General features: G+C 33.9%; 1 protein-coding gene across 4 annotated transcripts in view; it reads right to left on the minus strand.

Moving 5' to 3' along the window:
• Nucleotides 1-17,478, minus strand: part of EndoB (SH3 domain containing GRB2 like, endophilin-B) — a 277,611-nt gene that overhangs the window by 183,603 nt on the left and 76,530 nt on the right. For all 4 annotated transcript variants that reach the window (XM_090397228.1, XM_090397230.1, XM_090397229.1 and 1 more), the window contains exon 4: nucleotides 1,263-1,396. In XM_090397228.1, coding sequence (XP_090253354.1) covers nucleotides 1,263-1,396 — 134 coding nt within the window. The remainder of the gene's footprint in view (nucleotides 1-1,262; nucleotides 1,397-17,478) is intronic.

Genomic DNA, 17,478 nt, shown 5'->3' on the forward strand with positions numbered 1-17,478 from the left:
TTTATTTATTTTTGGTTAATGTCAATCCCATCCACAAAGCATTATAAACTCATTGTATATTTCCTTTCCTTCATACTTACCCGGTGATCAGAATATATCTTCAAAAATTATGGAAACAACTACCACGCTACAGTAGAACTTCAGTTTAATATAAACCAAAATAATCATTCGACGTTTCGACCTTCACATTAAGGTCATCATATCTGGAGTATACTTCAGGCACAAACTTTGTTTGCTCACGCTTGGATAAAGGATCAAACCAAGTGTATAATTTCTTGGTATCTTTAATTTATAGCATAACCAAGTGGAAAAACTTCCAACAACCAGGTTTTTGTATGATATAAGAAACAAGTCTGGGAACCCACTCTAGAGACCAAAAGTGGAATTTTTTTTTTCCAAACTGCTTCAAGCTTCCCGATAAGCATGATGGTAGTCACATACTAGGCCATGAAATTCATCTACCACCAAAAAATATTTATAATACATTTTTGCCTGCAGTGGGACTAACAACTACATATGCCAACCAAGTTGGCAACACAACTAATTAACATGCTTCAAAAGCCAGTAACTTCATGTGTATCTGCCATTTCTCTCTTCATGTCAACTTTTTCAAACTTTTACTACTGTCATCCTATTCTGTATTTATCAGATATTTCTTCAATAATCAACAGCCTACTTTCAGAACATTATGGTCCCAATTCAAAAACTTATAACTTTATATTTGCAGCTTAGCTATTCCTTGGCTTCCTTCTCATCAACATGTATGTAATGCTCTGAACAGCAATTTTTATAATCATCATTATATTACTTACAATATTACATTAAGTAATTACCTGATAAAGCAATTCTTAGTACACACAGATTTCGTTTTTTTTTAATAAAAAAAAAAAACAGACTCGATAGGCTAACAATGTTTTCATTCACTTGAAATAAAGAGATGAGTTTCAAATTCCTTCTGTAACCATAGCCTTTGTTTTTTTGCATCCCCTCCTTTTGCAAAAGACAAATTGGTCAATAAAAATATATCTGACTGATATAACAAAGGAAAAAATAGGGCAGAACCACCTTATCTCATTAAAATCAGACTCAAGATCACTTAACTAAATGTTTTGAAAAGTTATTATGAGGATTTGATTTTATAATGATATGTTCAAGTTTATATATTAATAATGCATTCAGGGTTGTATCTCCATTGTTTACCTTTATATTTTTTATTCTTTAACTTTTCCCATTTCTTTAACTCAATATGAAATATTTATTACCATAATTGTTTTCATGTCACCATCCAAGAATCTTCTAAGAGGTTGGACAAAATTGGTAATGGCTGCTCTTGTATATTCCCTTTCTGACTGTCCTAATCTTTGCTGTGTCTGGCCTACTTTGATCAAGGCACTACCTATGCATAAAACAAAAATCGATCGAACTTTTAAAATAAGTAATAATTGATAGTATAATTTATAAGTTTTATGGATTGCAAAACTATATGTCTGAGAAATGTTATGTAATTATCACACAAGTAAAGGCATTTTATGTGCATCTATCAAAATTAATTTGTCAAATCATCAGATCTTTCAAGACACAATTCATACCACTGAGAAATCATTTACCTATGCCACCTGTAAGAAAACATTTAGATAAAATATAATTCTCTTAATACATCTGAAAACATACACTAAAGAGAAGCCTTTCTCAAGTCGATATTGTCAGAAAGCATTTATGACAATAAATGTTTTCTGACAATATCTACCGTCAGAAAGCATTTGTGTTCATCAGGTCTTCACAAGCACCAGAAATGACAGTGAGAGTTACATGCAAATATTGCAAAATTATATGAGCACCTCCAAGGAGAAGTACTCATACTTACCCAAAAAAGAAACACTTACCATATTTCTCTCTAAACATATTCATAATCAACTCTCCCCTGCACCTTACCTGTATCCATTCCTTCAACACCATAAAATAAATGTAGGCTTCACAGTTACCCATTGTATCTGGGAAGGTAAGAGAGAAAGTTACCTGTTGGACAACTTTCTCTCTTACCTTCCCAGATACACTCAAAAAAGTTCAAACCCCAAGTGTACATTTTATCCCTTCACCAGATGTATAACTATGACATTCACAGTTGAACTTACACACACACACACAGTGCAAGTTCAACTGTGAATGTCAGCTGATGCCAAATCCATTCAAATACAGGTCATCCCTCTTATACAAGTCTTTTCTACCATCAAACTCATTTCACACATTCAAAAACTCATACCCATTTCTTCTACATAGCCTGCACATGGAACCATTTGCTATCACAGTCATCCTCCTTAACTTGGTAATCAACCAACAAATCTCATTCTCTCACTTCTTCCAACAGTCCTTTCACATCCTCTCTCACTGTAATTGTTGCTACTTAAATCATTAGTTTCAATAAGCATTAACATCTTTTACTTTTCTGTTTCTCTATAACATTTCTTAGATATTTAACTTTTGTCCCCAAGAAGCTTGAAGTAAGCGCAAATTTCATGATCAAAATGCTGTGTATTATTAATTCTTTCTTATGTTCTAATTGACTTACCTTGTTATTGTTGTTGTTATTATTATTATCAAATTCAGTGATTTCCTGCCTCTTCTCACTTAGGTTATTTTTCTTATCCTGTCACTTTCTTCAAACATTTCTTGACTTCTAATTGTCTAGTCAATTGTCAAGTTATCCTCAATTATATTATCAAAATTGATGCTGCAATGTTAAAGGTCCACTTTAATGGCACAAACATTAACTTACACTTTTGATAATATTTTGTTCTGAGAGGTTTGGTGCCATTTTTGAGACTGCCTTAAACTAACAATATTTCTACAGTTATATTACTAAATCCATTACAAACTATGGTAACATACTAAAGACACACTAATTAATAAGAAAATAAGTGATAAATGAAAAAAATAATAATAATCACCAATTTTACAGGAGATCTATAGTACACCTACACTTGAGACAGCCTCAAAACAGATTTATAATGCTAATTATAATGCAATTGACTTATCCATTCAGTTCAAATGTTCAATCTATTTATATAGGCTTTTTTTATATTACAGAAATGTGAAATTTCATAATCTGTTTATGGTCCCATAACCTGATGTTTTTCATTTAATAGCTCACAGAAAGACTATGAGCTATTAAATTCTGTGTCAGAAGTTGACCAGAGAGCTTGCGGGAACACATTCCTCAGCATTCACAAGTTGCCTTAGTGTGGACTACTTAAAAGACATAAGTGCCACCCAAGTGTCTATATATTCACCTTTTATTTGTCCATTTTGAGGCCAGTGAAACTATCAAAATACTAATAAAAGGTGAATATATATAGACACCTGAGCAGCACCTATGTCTTCTAAGTAGTCCACACTAAGGAAACTCGTGAATGCCGAGGAATGTATTCCCGCAAGTTCTCTGGTCAACTTATGAAATTTTCATACTGTGTACATCTGGTTTTGAAATAACACTGGATCTAATATCCACTTTGCTTATGTAATTATATAATCTGATTCTATATTTTTATACTAGGATGCACCAAAAAAACAAAGCTAACATTTTTTATCCTTATGTGAGAGAGTACACATAGTAGATAACTGACTACTTTTAAAAAATTTAAAAGTAATTACTTTTAACTACTGTGAAAAGTAGCTAACACGTTATGTGTTAGCTACTTTTTATGTTAACTACTGTGACATTACTTTTATCCCCTTGCCCCACGAATGTCATATTTTATTTGAATATTTTCAAGTAATATTGCTTTGAAATTTCATAATTAAAAAAAAAACAAAAAAACTTCATGGTTATTTTTTGCTTGTTCTTAAAGCAAAGCAAAGAAGAGAAATATAATATATCTGATAATATTGGAGTCTTGACAGATAATAGATTAATTTGGAGAAAAACTGTCAATAGAAAGTTAGTAATGATGTTACTTTTTCAGTACTATCAATCCTGTAACTATCTGAAGATGCATATCAGGAATTTGATGAATTTCATAATGAATTGTTGCTTGTCCTCAAATTAAAAATTTTAAAATAAAGTGAGACAAATTGTAATTAAATACGTAGATGATAATGCTTATAGTGATTTTTTTCAAAATGTGATAATCTATTATATGCAATTATTTGGAAATACCTTATAGGATTATGTGCTGAGAATCGTTACAGCTCCAAAGATATGTTGTCAGTGTGAATACTTTCATATGCATGTATGTACACATAGTGATTTTCAATTTTTGTCTATGTATTGATATATTAATATATTAACTATAACTAAATATATGGCTCAAAACTTCATTGGCACTCTACCTTTTATCATGTAATTACCCTCCTCTGCTGTTAATCCCTTAACCTTCCTACCGGCTAGGACGTCTATAGACGTCCAACTAAATCTGGATAAGATTCAGCCCACCTGTTTAAAGAACCTGGATAAGAAGTGCAATTTGACTGTCATGTCCATTAGAAGGTGTGATAAACCCTCACGCTGAAGAGAAAGGTTAAACGGATTATCTCCCGTTCGTAGCTGCCTCTCAGTTGCCTATAACAAGAAACGGACTTTCTTGTTCCATGCTGGTGAACTGGATTTTAGTTATATATGATAGACTAAAAATAGAGAAATTATTTATATTTTTGTTTTCTCTTTTTATTGTACAATACAATTTTAATTTCTGGACAAAATAAAGGTCTTGCATAATTTCTTCACTTAACCAATTTAATTTTTTATTTTTTTGCGCTAATTTTTTTCTAATCACTACTAGACAAAAGATTTTTCTTTGTTCTCGAAGAAATTAATTCACGATAATTATTTGGAATATTCTTTTAAAAAAAGAAAAGAAAACCGGCTGCCGACGTTCCAGGTTATATTAATTTTATTTTTGTACAAAACCATGGAAATCGAATAATACTTAACAGATTTCCTTTAGGACACGCTTGAGCAACTTTGCTTTATAGAGAATAACATGAAATTCTTTAATCATATTACTAAATTTTTTCTTCATGTTGTATAGTAATCTGTACTTTCACTTTCTTGGTTTCCTTGTATAATTGGTCATTACAAAATGAAATTAACAGTTATGATTTAAATTTATATTTGCTGCATAATTCATATATTTTATTCTCCAATTTTTAAAGTAAGCAATACATTTGCTTATTTTTATCATTCAAAATATGTATATCAAATGTGAAATTTCATTTCCATATTTTTACAATAGAATTGAACTTTATTTCGCCTCTGATAGTTTACCCCCCCCCCCCCGTTGCATTACTATCACACACCCGAAAACTGTTATGAAACATAGGTACAGTTTTTATTTAATTCGTTATTTTTCTCTAGTAATTGTTCCACATAACTTTAATTTTTCGATACTGAAACTATGTGGTGATTATTAGAAATTAGCAAATTATAAATCAGACAATATACATATTTCCTGATTATTATAAATCAGGAAATTATGTGATATTCGGATACAGGTGAAATTAATATTTAAAATCACTGTCATCCTTCAAATGCAATATCAGAATAAAGAAAGTGAAAAACCCGAAGTTTCGAAATACATTTCGAGAGCGGGCTTTCGAAATGTATTGGTCTACAGACTGGATTCTGAACACGCCAATGTTTCGTGATGTTAAGACTGAAAAACAATTCAGTCTCATCATGAAGTATTTGCATTTTCAGAATAATGAAGAATACGATCAGGCAACACATCCTTGCCCAGTCCTCAACAAAAATGATTTTCTGATGAAAATCCGTCAAAAATGTAGATCACTCTACATTCCTGAGAGAGACTTGAGTATCGATGAAAGCCTTATGCCATTCAAAGGTGGACTGAAATGTAAGCAGTATATTCCCAAAAAGAAAGCGAAGTATGGAGTAAAATTTTTCATGCTTTGCGAATCGGAAAGTGGATATCTTTGAGATTTCAAACCTTATACGGGAAAGCAAACTGTAATCGAGCACGATAAATATTCGGATCTCCCCTTGTCGATGAGTGCAGTAATACAGTTACTAGACCCTTTACTGGGGAAAGGTTACTGCATTATAATGGATAATTACTATATATGTGTCCTGAACTCAATGATTTGCTTTTACAGCATCTTACAGATAGTTATGGTACTGTAAATGCAAAAAGGCGAGATATGCCTCCAGATCTGGCTTCAGGAAAGCTATCGAAGGGGGAACTTATCAGCGAGGGAAAGTCTTTGCACTACATTGGAAAGACAAAAAAGGTGTTTTTCTGCTATCTTCCCTGCACAATCCATCAGCAGAATCTGTGGAGAAGCATGGTTTGAAGAAAGAAAAACCCATTGCTGTGCATACAACGACACTATGGGTTGAGTTGACAGGTGCGATCAGCAGCTATCATTCTACTCTGTAATGAGATAACAGCATAAAAAATATTACAAAAAAGTGTTTGGACATGTTATTTGAATTTTGAAGTGTTTGGATTTTGTTATTTGTAACAGTTTCCTCCTGTACAAGAAAAAATGTTTGTCTACCATAACATATCTAGAATACAGAATAGAAATTGCAAAAGCATTGCTACATGCACATGCACCTTCTTCAGCAAGCAGAAAAACAGGAAATCCTGTCAGACATCTCAGGTTGAACGCTGCTAACTCCAACCATTATCCCAAAAATCTACCACCAACGGCTAATAAAAAAAAAACCTCCACGCAAATATTATGTATGTAATAAAAAAAATATCAGAAAGGAAACAAAAATCTGGTGCCCTGAGTGTAAAACTGCTTTGTGTGTTTACCCTTGCTTCAAGGTGTTCCACGCTGTTCAAGAATTTCAAATTCTGAACAGTATGAAATAAAAAATGTTTGTTTTCAAGGCCATCAAAACAGTCCTTTTCAGGACCACAAATATTGATAGAGGGATACCCGAATGCACTGTTTCTTTTTCATCTTGAAGGCTAATTTTTAAGTTCTTTTTATGACACAGAAACTGGAAAGAGTATTCCAGGTAAAGTATTTCATCAAAACAATAAAAAATAATGAAATAAAATCTACCCTATATATATATAAAATGATAAGCTTTTTTATGTCATGTTTATCGAAACGTTTTGAAACTCAGGGGCTACCCTGAGTGTCGAGTCTTCAAAATTCGAGTCATCAGAATTCAGGGGCTAAACCCCCTTTCGAGTTATCACAATTGAAGGAGAACTGGTCTACCATACTGGAACACAGGGGGTTGGGTATACCCCCCCTAGTTAATAAATGAAATATATAAATAATAACGGGAACATTTTCACCTTGCCAACACTCAACATTGATGTGATATGGGTTCCAAATTTCTTGTTTCGGAGATATATATATATATTACAAAGTTTTGTAATAAAAATTTCTGCTACAATGAAGTTTGGCAGAATCAACAATATTATTACCACCTTATTTCTGTTTCTCGTGTGGGAGAAAAACGGTAAAATGTCACTCTTATAATTATATGAGATGTTATAATGGCAAAAATAGTAAGAAAAAAGTCATTTGCACTTTCTCTTCAAAACACAAAGAAAGAACATTGTAAATTCAGCCAGTGGAAAAGAAAATACTACATATTTTTCTCCTGTTATCTGATTTTTTTTTCTTATAGTTCAAAGAAGAAATCACTGCATATAACATGAAGTCTGCAGGAGGGAAAAAAATCTGGAAATTGGTTACATTATAATGAATAGAGAAATCATGTCAGAAAAATTATTCACGTATGATTCTAATCTCAGCAGACATAATATTTTCTTCTAGATTAGATATCTAAAGTAACTGAACCTTTGCTACTATTTTACACTAAAATGAATGGGTATGTTCCCCAAGTGATTTACGTTTGTAACAGCTGTCTTGCGAACGATTTATGAGATAAATTATCTGAAATATCCGCAGATTGCTTAGGTCTATATCCCCCCCCCCCAAAAAAAAGAAGATTATGAAACGCATATGCACCTTTTCTTTGAAAATAATTCAAATTCTCTTTTTCAAGTTAATTGTATGATTTAATTTCTAATTTTTGATAATAAAAGTGAAACTGATCATTATAAATTAAGCAATTATTTTAGCATAAATAATATATAAGCATGTAAACGAAATATCAGTATTTCTGTTAGAATATAGGTAATCAACAATCGAAAAGGAAACAAGACATTCTTGACATATTCTGCACTACAGCCTGGGGCACTTTAGTGTTCTCCCCCTTTCTTCTCAATAGCACTGAGAGTACTAAGCCTTCAACTTTTCCTCCAGCTAAGAGGATATTACCAAGTATTTAGAAGACGTAGATTATTTCAGAAATAGCTTCCAGCAGGAGAAGTAATATTTAGATTTTTTTAAAGAAAAACAAACAAAAATAATACTACTGAACTTTCTTTTGTGTGGTATGCATATAAACAATTTTGCATGGTGAAAATATAGCATATTATTTCTAAAATTTCACATAATTTCACCGGGCAGTAGAACAGCTGGTTTTAGATTGCAAATAAATAGAACAGAATTAGAAGTTTCACAATACAATCTGATTGCCGTATATCTTTTGTCAAAATGGTAAAATGAAGTAATTGATTTTGAATGCTGTCTAGAAAAGCTTTCAAACCTGTGAGTTCTAGGAGAGGATAAGGAGGGGGGGAAAGCATTAGAAAATCTTCAAAATGAAAAAGAATTTTGAATCATTCCGTATATGATATTTTCCCCATTATATTTTCAACATATCTACGAGGATGTGCACTAGATATTATCGTAATATGCATAATACAAATAAATAAATAAATAAATGACGAAGGCGAAGAATCACTGCTAAAATATCATTGGATATAAATTTTTGATACCAAAAAGACACACAATCGGAAACCGAGTAATGCAATGTAGCATTTTAACATTTTTTTTTATTTTGTCTTTATGAATAACAAAAAATTGTTTCTAAATCTGAAATGTGATGATCCATATAATGCTATTTCGCTAGAAACGAAAGAAAAAGGACATATTTATTTCAATAAATATTGTTTAAAAATATAAATATTTGACATAATATTTTCAAAGCAAACATTTGAAAGTTCTGAAATTCGAAAAAAAATTATTCAATTATTATACGTAAAGTGAAAGATCAATCAGTGCAACTCTTCCGGTGCACTGATTTGTAGAATTACCAAGTATTTATAAGACGTAGATTATTTCAGAAATAGCTTCCAGCAGCAGAAGAAGTAATATTTAGATTTTTTTAAAAGAAAAACAAACACAAATAATACTACTGAACTTTCTTTTGTGTGGTATGCATATAAGCAATTTTGCATGGTGAAAATATAGCATGTTATTTCTAAAATTTCACATAATTTCAGCGGGCAGTAGAACAGCTGGTTTTAGATTGCAAAGAAATAGAACAGATTTAGAAGCTTCACGATACAATCTGATTGCCGTATATCTTTTGTCAAAATGGTAAAATGAAGTAATTGATTTTGAATGCTGTCTAGAAAAGCTTTCAAACCTGTACAGAAATTTAGAGTAGTTATGCAATTCAGTTCCAGGAGAGAATAAGGAGGGGGGGGGGGGGGTAAGCATTAGAAAATCTTCAAAATCAGCAAAAATGTTGAATCATTCCGTATATGATATTTTTCACATTATATTTTCAACATATCTACGAGGTTATGCACTAGAGATTATCGTAATATGCATAATACAAATAAATAAATGACGAAGGGGAAGAATCACTGCTAAAATATCATTGGATATAAATTTTTGATACCAAAAAGACACAATCGGAAACCGAGTAAGGCAATTTAGCATTTTAACATTTTTTTTTATTTTGTCTTTATGAATAACAAAAAATCGTTTCTAAATCTGAAATGTGATGATCCATATAATGCTATTTCGCTAGAAACGAAAGAAAAAGGACAAATATTTCAATAAATATTGTTTAAAAATATAAATATTTGACATAATATTTTCAAAGCAAACATTTGAAAATTTTAAAATTCGAAAAAAAATTATTCAATTATTATACGTAAAGTGAAAGAACAATCAGTGCATCTCTTCCAGTGCACTGATTTGTCGAATAAAATACACCAAATTCACTATCACTAAATAGATTCATTGCAAAAGCTGATCAGTGTGCATTTCAGGATTGATTTTTTTTTCGCATATGTGAAATTGGTTTCAATTTTTGGGAAGAGACACAATAAATCATTTTAGAGGCAAGAAAGGTCAAATAACTTAGGACAGTAAATGAAATTCTAAGCAACACAATAGACATAAAGACAGGGGGAGGGGACACAAAGGTCACTCAGCAACAGTTAATCCACTAATGCTATAGAATAGCCGTAACGAGATTAACGGCAGAGGAAGGTAATGGCATGATGAAAGGTAGAATGCCGACGAAGTTTTGATCCATGAAAAAAGCTAGGGAGTGTTGAATATATCATCCACACCGGCCGGTTGGGAGGTTAATGGCAATTTCAGAGCCATTAGCAGATTGATACAATTACCTAAAAAAAAAGGATTTGAATTCTTTAAAAAAAGGTACATATGTGTTACATAATTGTTTACTTTTTGGGGGGGAGGGGATTATCGACCTATTCAATCTGCTTCTAGTTTAGATATGTGGCATTGTATCTAAACTAGAAGAAAATGTCTTTTTAAAATGTGCAATGATTTCTTCTTCTTCTTTGTACTACAAGAAAAAAAAAAACAGATAACAGTAAGAAGAAAAATATGTAGTATTTTCTTTTTCATTGGGTGAATTTAAAATGTTCTTTCTTTGTGTTTTGAAAAGAAGTGCACATGATTATTTTCTTGCTATTTTTGCCAACAGAACATCTGATATAATTATAAGATGTGACATTTTACCATTTTTCTCCCACACGAGAAAGAGAAATTAGGCAATAACGTCGTTGAATCTATTGGTCATAAAGGTTGCGACTCTAGCAGAGTTGCAACCTTTATGACCTCCTGACTGGAAAAACATTGAAAATGAAAAATGAAACAGAGTATTATTATTGTTGTTGTTATTTGTAGTGTGCATTTCAATAATAACAATTCTATTTCTTAACCACTGTAAATATGATGAAATTATCTGAGACATGCCCTAGACAGAATTGATTTAAATTTTGTGTTCCTTTTGAAGTATTCCAATCACCCTACCCCTGTTTCCATGACTGTTCACAGTAAATATCAACTTTTTTATTCTTTCATATTTCATACTTTTCACAGTGTGTACTTCACACTTCTGTATCCAAAGTCTATAAATTCATTTTAACCATTGAAAAATGAAATGAAATAATTCTTCTCTTATTCATACTATTTCTTTGCTATTTGATTATTCCAACTTTCTAGACCAGTATTCAGGTTGTTTAAGGAATAGTGATAATCTAAAATTGTTGTAATTTTTACTAATACATTACCTGTTATTTTCATACAAGTCTTACTTTATGTCATGAAATTTAGATATGAAGGCTAATATTATTTTCTGACTATGACTAATTATTTTATTATCACAATATTATTTTGACTAATAATTTTATTATCACAATATTATTTTGACTAATTATTTTATTATCACAATGGAAGTTTGGTGTCGAGGCTAGCTGGTGAACGGACGTGCTATCGGAGAGCTCCTGAGAGATTTGTGTTTTTTGTTGATTTATTGATGTTTTGGATTCAATTTAATGGACTTAAGTGTGTAATTTTGGTATATTATTGGAGCTTTATTAGCGTGGTTAGTGTACTGAAGTGTTTTATAACATAATCTATTTCGGGAAGTCGCCGCTAGATGAATTCGTAATGTGTAGTGTTCGTGCAAGCTCCAGATAAGATAAGTATCATTTTCAGTTATCGATACAAATTACTTAATATTGTGTAGTTTTGTTTTGTTTGCCTTGCGTATTTTAGTGCGTCTATTTTTGGTGTGTTATAACGTATAATTTGACAAAACACGTTGCAAATAAGTATGGCACCTGTGCGAAGGAAAATGGCGGCCAGTAATGAAGGTTTGCCATCGTTATCAAAGAACGGTAGCATAAAAGAAATGAGTCAGTGTACTAGCTGTGAAATGTACGCTTTGCAGAGTGCGGTCGGAGTGTGGTTAGATGATAATAAAGGATTGAATGTGTGTAGAAAATGTAGGGAGAATGAGGAATTGAAGTGTATTTCGGATCGTGAGTGTGATATTTTTGTCAACCTTCAGAATGAAGGAAATAGGGATATGACAAGAAACGGCAAGGTTGTACATGAAAATTGTGAGAGTATGAATGTAGAAAGTGTGAATGATAGTATAAATGGTTTCTCAGAGAACAAAAAAGATGAGATAGATGCATTGAGTGAGATCGCGTTGTTGAATAGTGCGATAGAAAGAGCAAAACAGCAGCTAGAGTGCATGAACAAAAGTAAACTGAATGAACCAACCAATAATAAAAGGTATGACAGGAAAAATAGACGTATGAATGTGAACATGAACAAAATGAAGGATAGAGTGCTGTATGGAGACTCGTTAGTACGAGGTGTGTTAGTAGAGGATTTGACAAAATCGTACCAACCTGGTGCGACCATAAAGGACGTAACTGAGTCTATTAGAGAGGAAAAGGAAAGGGTGAAAGAAATGATTGTTGTGGCAGGTACGAATGATTTGAAAGGAGATAAAATGGAAATGATAGAAGACCTGAATGAATTGTTTGAGGTAGCAAAAGAAAAGAGTGAGAGAGTTAGAATGATTAGTCTTTTGCCACGGTATGACAGTGAAATGTTTAAAAGGAGGGCTATAATTGCGAATGACTTTATGCGTGGGTTATGTATGACGAGTGGTGTGGAATTTGTGGATGTGTGGAGTGAGTTTGATGGGCGAAAGGATCTATATAAGATGGATGGCTTGCATTTGAATGGTTACGGTGTAAGAAGACTTGAGAAAGTGTTGCTGAATGTAGTGGATGTGCAAATTCAGGGAAACTAGATTTGTTAAGGGGGGGGGGGAGTAGAGATACAGTCCTTATGGAGGCAGTTGAATGTAAGAATGAATATAATATGCCAGAGCAAATAAGGACAACAAATCTGAGTGGGATAGTTAATATAAGGCATCAAGGTAGGGTTGGGGCTAATGGGGGTCTTAAATTCATGTACACTAATACTAGGAGTATTAGGAACAAGAAGGAAGAGTTTTTGGCCATGGTTGGCACTTCCAGACCACAGGTTATAGGTATTAGTGAAACATGGCTGACTGTAGATGATATAACTAGTGGGATTGAATGTGATGGGTATAGTGTGTTCAGGAATGACAGAGAGAATAAAATGGGGGGAGGAGTGTTGTTGATGACAGCTGATGAGCTCCAGCCAAGGAGAATAGAAGTTGAATTGCAGGATAGAGAAAAGAGCACATTTGAGGCCATTTGGTGTGAGATTGTGGCTAGCAGAACTAAATATACAACTGGGTACTGCTATAGACCAGGTGATGGAAAAGATGGTGGTGACAGTATGCACAAGAAAATAGAAGAAATGGGTGGAAGGAGGGTGATTATTATGGGAGATTTCAACTATGGTCGCATTGATTGGAGTGAGGAGAGGACACACGGGAGGAAGGAACTGGATTTTATGCGGTTATTAAGGGATAACTATCTGCGACAGCATGTAATGGAAAATACTAGGGGTCAGAGAGTGCTTGACCTAGTAATTACATCTGAGGATTTGGCTGTAACAAATATGACCACATTGCCACCAATCGGTGAGAGTGATCATAGGGTCTTAACTTGGGAGGTGGCTAAAGGTGTAGAATTTTCAATTAAGACAGGGTACATGTGGAATTATCGGGCTGGAAAGTATGACAAGCTTAGGAGTTTGATTGGTTCAGTGCCATCGCATGTACAACTGCAAGGACTAGAAGTTGATAGTGCATGGGAGGTAGTTAAGAAGTGCTTGCATGAAGCAATGGCTGACTGTATACCTAGAGTCCGAATAATAAATCAAGTAGGGGTTAAATGGATGAATAACACCATTAAGCTTGAGTTGCAAAAAAAGAAACAACTATGGAGGGAATTTAAGGAGAAGGGTGACCGGCAGGCACATGAACGGCATAAAGCGCAGGCCAGAAGGGTGACGAGTGTGGTAAGAAAAGCAAAAAAGGATTACGAAAGAACATTGGCCATGCACGCTAAAGAGAATCCTAAACAGTTTTTTAGATATGTAGCAAGTAAAAGGAAAAATGTACATGGCAGATTGATTTTGAAGAATGCCGATGGTAGGGAGGTAACTGAATCAGTTGAGATAGTTGAGTTACTGAGTGGGCACTTTACAAAAGTATATCATCCAGGTGGTGACATTGCAGAAACGAATAAACCAGTAGATTATATGGGAATTGTGGTTAATGAAGTGGAGGTGAGTAGTCTATTGCATAACCTCAATGTCAATACATCTGTGGGATTGGATGGTATACCAGCTCGTGTTGTACGAGAAGCAGCTAAAGAATTGTCAGTACCCTTGAACATTTTGTTTAATTTGAGTCTCGGGTTTGGGTTAGTCCCGAGCGGGTGGAAAGAGGGGAAAATAGTTCCACTGCATAAAGGTGGTTCCAAGACTGCTGTTGTAAATCACCGACCGATTAGCATATCAGGAATCATTGTCAAGGTCTTAGAGAAATTAGTCAAGAAAAGAATACAGGATTGGATAGATGAAAATAGGATATTGTATGGGGGACAACATGGTTTTGTGAAGGATAGATCATGCCTCAGTAACTTGCTCACGTTTTATAACACAGTGACGGCTGAACTGGATAGGGGTAATGGGTTTACAGTGATACTACTGGACCTTGCCAAGGCCTTTGATAGGATACCACATGGAACCCTAATCAGTAAACTGGAGCAGATGGGTATAGATATAGGGTTGGTGAGATGGATAGGAGGGTGGTTGAAGGAGAGATACCAGAGAGTGGTTTATTCAGGAGTGGAGTCTAAAAGACGTCTTGTGACTAGTGGAGTGCCACAGGGCTCTGTTCTTGGACCACTGCTTTTCAATTTGTTCATCAATGATATTGGAAAGGATCTGAGAGGAAGTGTTCACTTGTTTGCTGATGATGCAAAGTTGGGTAGAGCAATTGTGAGTGCACAGGATGTCAAAATTTTACAGGATGATTTGGATAGTTTGGAGGACTGGGCTAGGAAAAATGGATGTCAATTTAATGTGGCAAAGTGTCAGGTTATGCACTTTGGAGTGAAAAGAATAGCAGCAGTATATCGCATTGGTGGAACCATACTCCAGGAGATTGATGAGGCCAGGGATTTGGGAGTGTTGGTGGATAGGGAGTTGAAGTTTAGGGGGCACATTGCAAAAGTAACTAACACAGCTCACCAAATCACTTGGCTTCTGAAAAATACTTTAACATGCAGAGACTAACAAGTTGTTGTTCCTCTGTATCGAGCCTTGATAAGACCCCATCTGGACTTCTGTGCCCAGCTATGGGCACCAGGGTTTCTTCGTGATGGGGTGGAAGTGGAGAGGGTCCAGAGACGAATGACCAAGATGATATGAACTGTGGAATGAACCTTATGAGAATAGGTTGAAGATTTGTGGGTTGCAGAAATTGGACGATAGGCGAAGGAGGGGTGATATGATTGAGACATTCAAATTACTGAAGGGTTTTTATAAGATTGATCCAGAAGATATTTTTGAAAATATGACTGGTGGTGGGAGGACTAGGGGCCATGCATGGAAGCTGGGCAAGAGCGTGGTTGACAACGGTGTTAGAGCTAGGTTCTTTACTTGGAGAGTGGTAAATGAGTGGAATAAGCTTCCAGAGTCTGTTGTGGGTGCTACGACCGTGAATGAGTTCAAGGCAAGGTATGATAGATACTGTGTGAATGTTGAATAGTTGTTCTTGACATGATGTTAGGGCCTCCCTCGATGAGTCTGTCGACTCCTTGAAGTTTCCTGGAACAACAATAATAATAATAATAATAATATTATAAAAAGGAAGGAAGGAAGCTGAACTGCATGAAATAATTTTTCATGCAGTTCATTATGATAACACAATAAGTTTTCTGATATAAATTGATATGTACATGAAAGGAGTCTCTTTATCCCACATTTACTAAAATATTACTACTAACAACAACAATAATAATAATAAAGCTATTTTCCATGTTCTGAAAGTAGCCATATTTCTCGTTTTTCATAATGTAAAACTTAAAACTTGGTATGTGCTAGGACAAATAGTGGGAACTCTTCCAAGTGTTACTTGCATTTGCTAGTTGTGGAAAACTGAGCATTTCATAGCTCATCCAGAAAACTTTGCTCTGTAAGAACTGACCATGAAATTTGTTTTTTTTTTTATAAACATTGTTTCTAAAACAGTAGAAAAATTATAACAATTTCAATCCTTTTTAGAAATTAGAGCTCTTTCCTATGCAAAACAAACATATTTGCCGGCAAGCATGTGTTTCACAGATATGAGATATGTGGTCCATACTATATGCCTCTAAAGCAGATGTGAGGAGAGTGCAACAGTGTTAGAAAACCTGGGTACAAAACCTATGCAGTACTATGAGAACCTTCATCATGGCTTTTTAAACTAAAAACAAGTTAGTCTCATTTTTCAGCAAACAGGCAAAGCACTGGAAAATATCAAACACACAACATACCTGCCTAATAGTTGCTTCTGCAATAATTCCAATCAAAACAAAATCATGGTCTTAGTCGACTCAATCATTTTCCTGATTGAGACAATTAAGCTTGGGTAGCCAACTGGAGAGGGTGGCTGCTTTTTTACTAAGTGCCTTGGATTAGAATCCTCAATATTGGCATGAATGCTTATGAAAATATTTACGTAGGTAGATGAATTTGATTCTGTAAATAGCATAGTGCAAGGCTATTACCCAGTTTATTGGAGGCGTGAAAAAAAACATGTTTAGTCTTATCTCTGATGTTAATTACATATGGCATAAATGTGTTATAGATAATATTGTAGACTTATATTAGATTATATTATGTTGTAGACTCCTTCCAAACCTTTGTGGTTGTGGACATAGAAGGCATGTGTCCTGATGGTGCTCCCTATTTTTATTTTATTCCCACAAGAAAGGTACTATTAGCCCCTTTGAGACGAACAATATATTATTCTGTGTGTTATAAAAACAACTTAAACAAATTCCTCTTCAAGAGGAACTGGAATCAGTTCAGTCAGGAATCTATCAATATTTGTAATGCAGAAAAGGACTGTTTTGATGACCTTGAGAAGGAACATTTTTGTTTTTATACTGTTCCAAATTTATATATCTTGAACAGTATGGAACACCCTAAAATAAGGATGAATGCACAATACAGTTTTACATTCAGGACACCAGAATGTCTCTTTTCTGATTTATTTAAAGCAGACATAACATTTACATGCAGCATTTTTTTTTTTTTTTTTTTTGTGGATGATAAAGTTCCAAGAAATGGTTAGAGTTAGCACTGCTCAACTACAGAAGTCTGGAAGGATTGCCTGTTTTCCTGCTTGCTGAAGAAGGA

This window comes from Typopeltis vanoorti, chromosome 8 (genome assembly GCF_054136105.1).
Source record: "Typopeltis vanoorti isolate ZY-2024b chromosome 8, IOZ_Tvanoo_1.0, whole genome shotgun sequence".
NCBI lineage: Eukaryota > Metazoa > Arthropoda > Arachnida > Uropygi > Thelyphonidae > Typopeltis > Typopeltis vanoorti.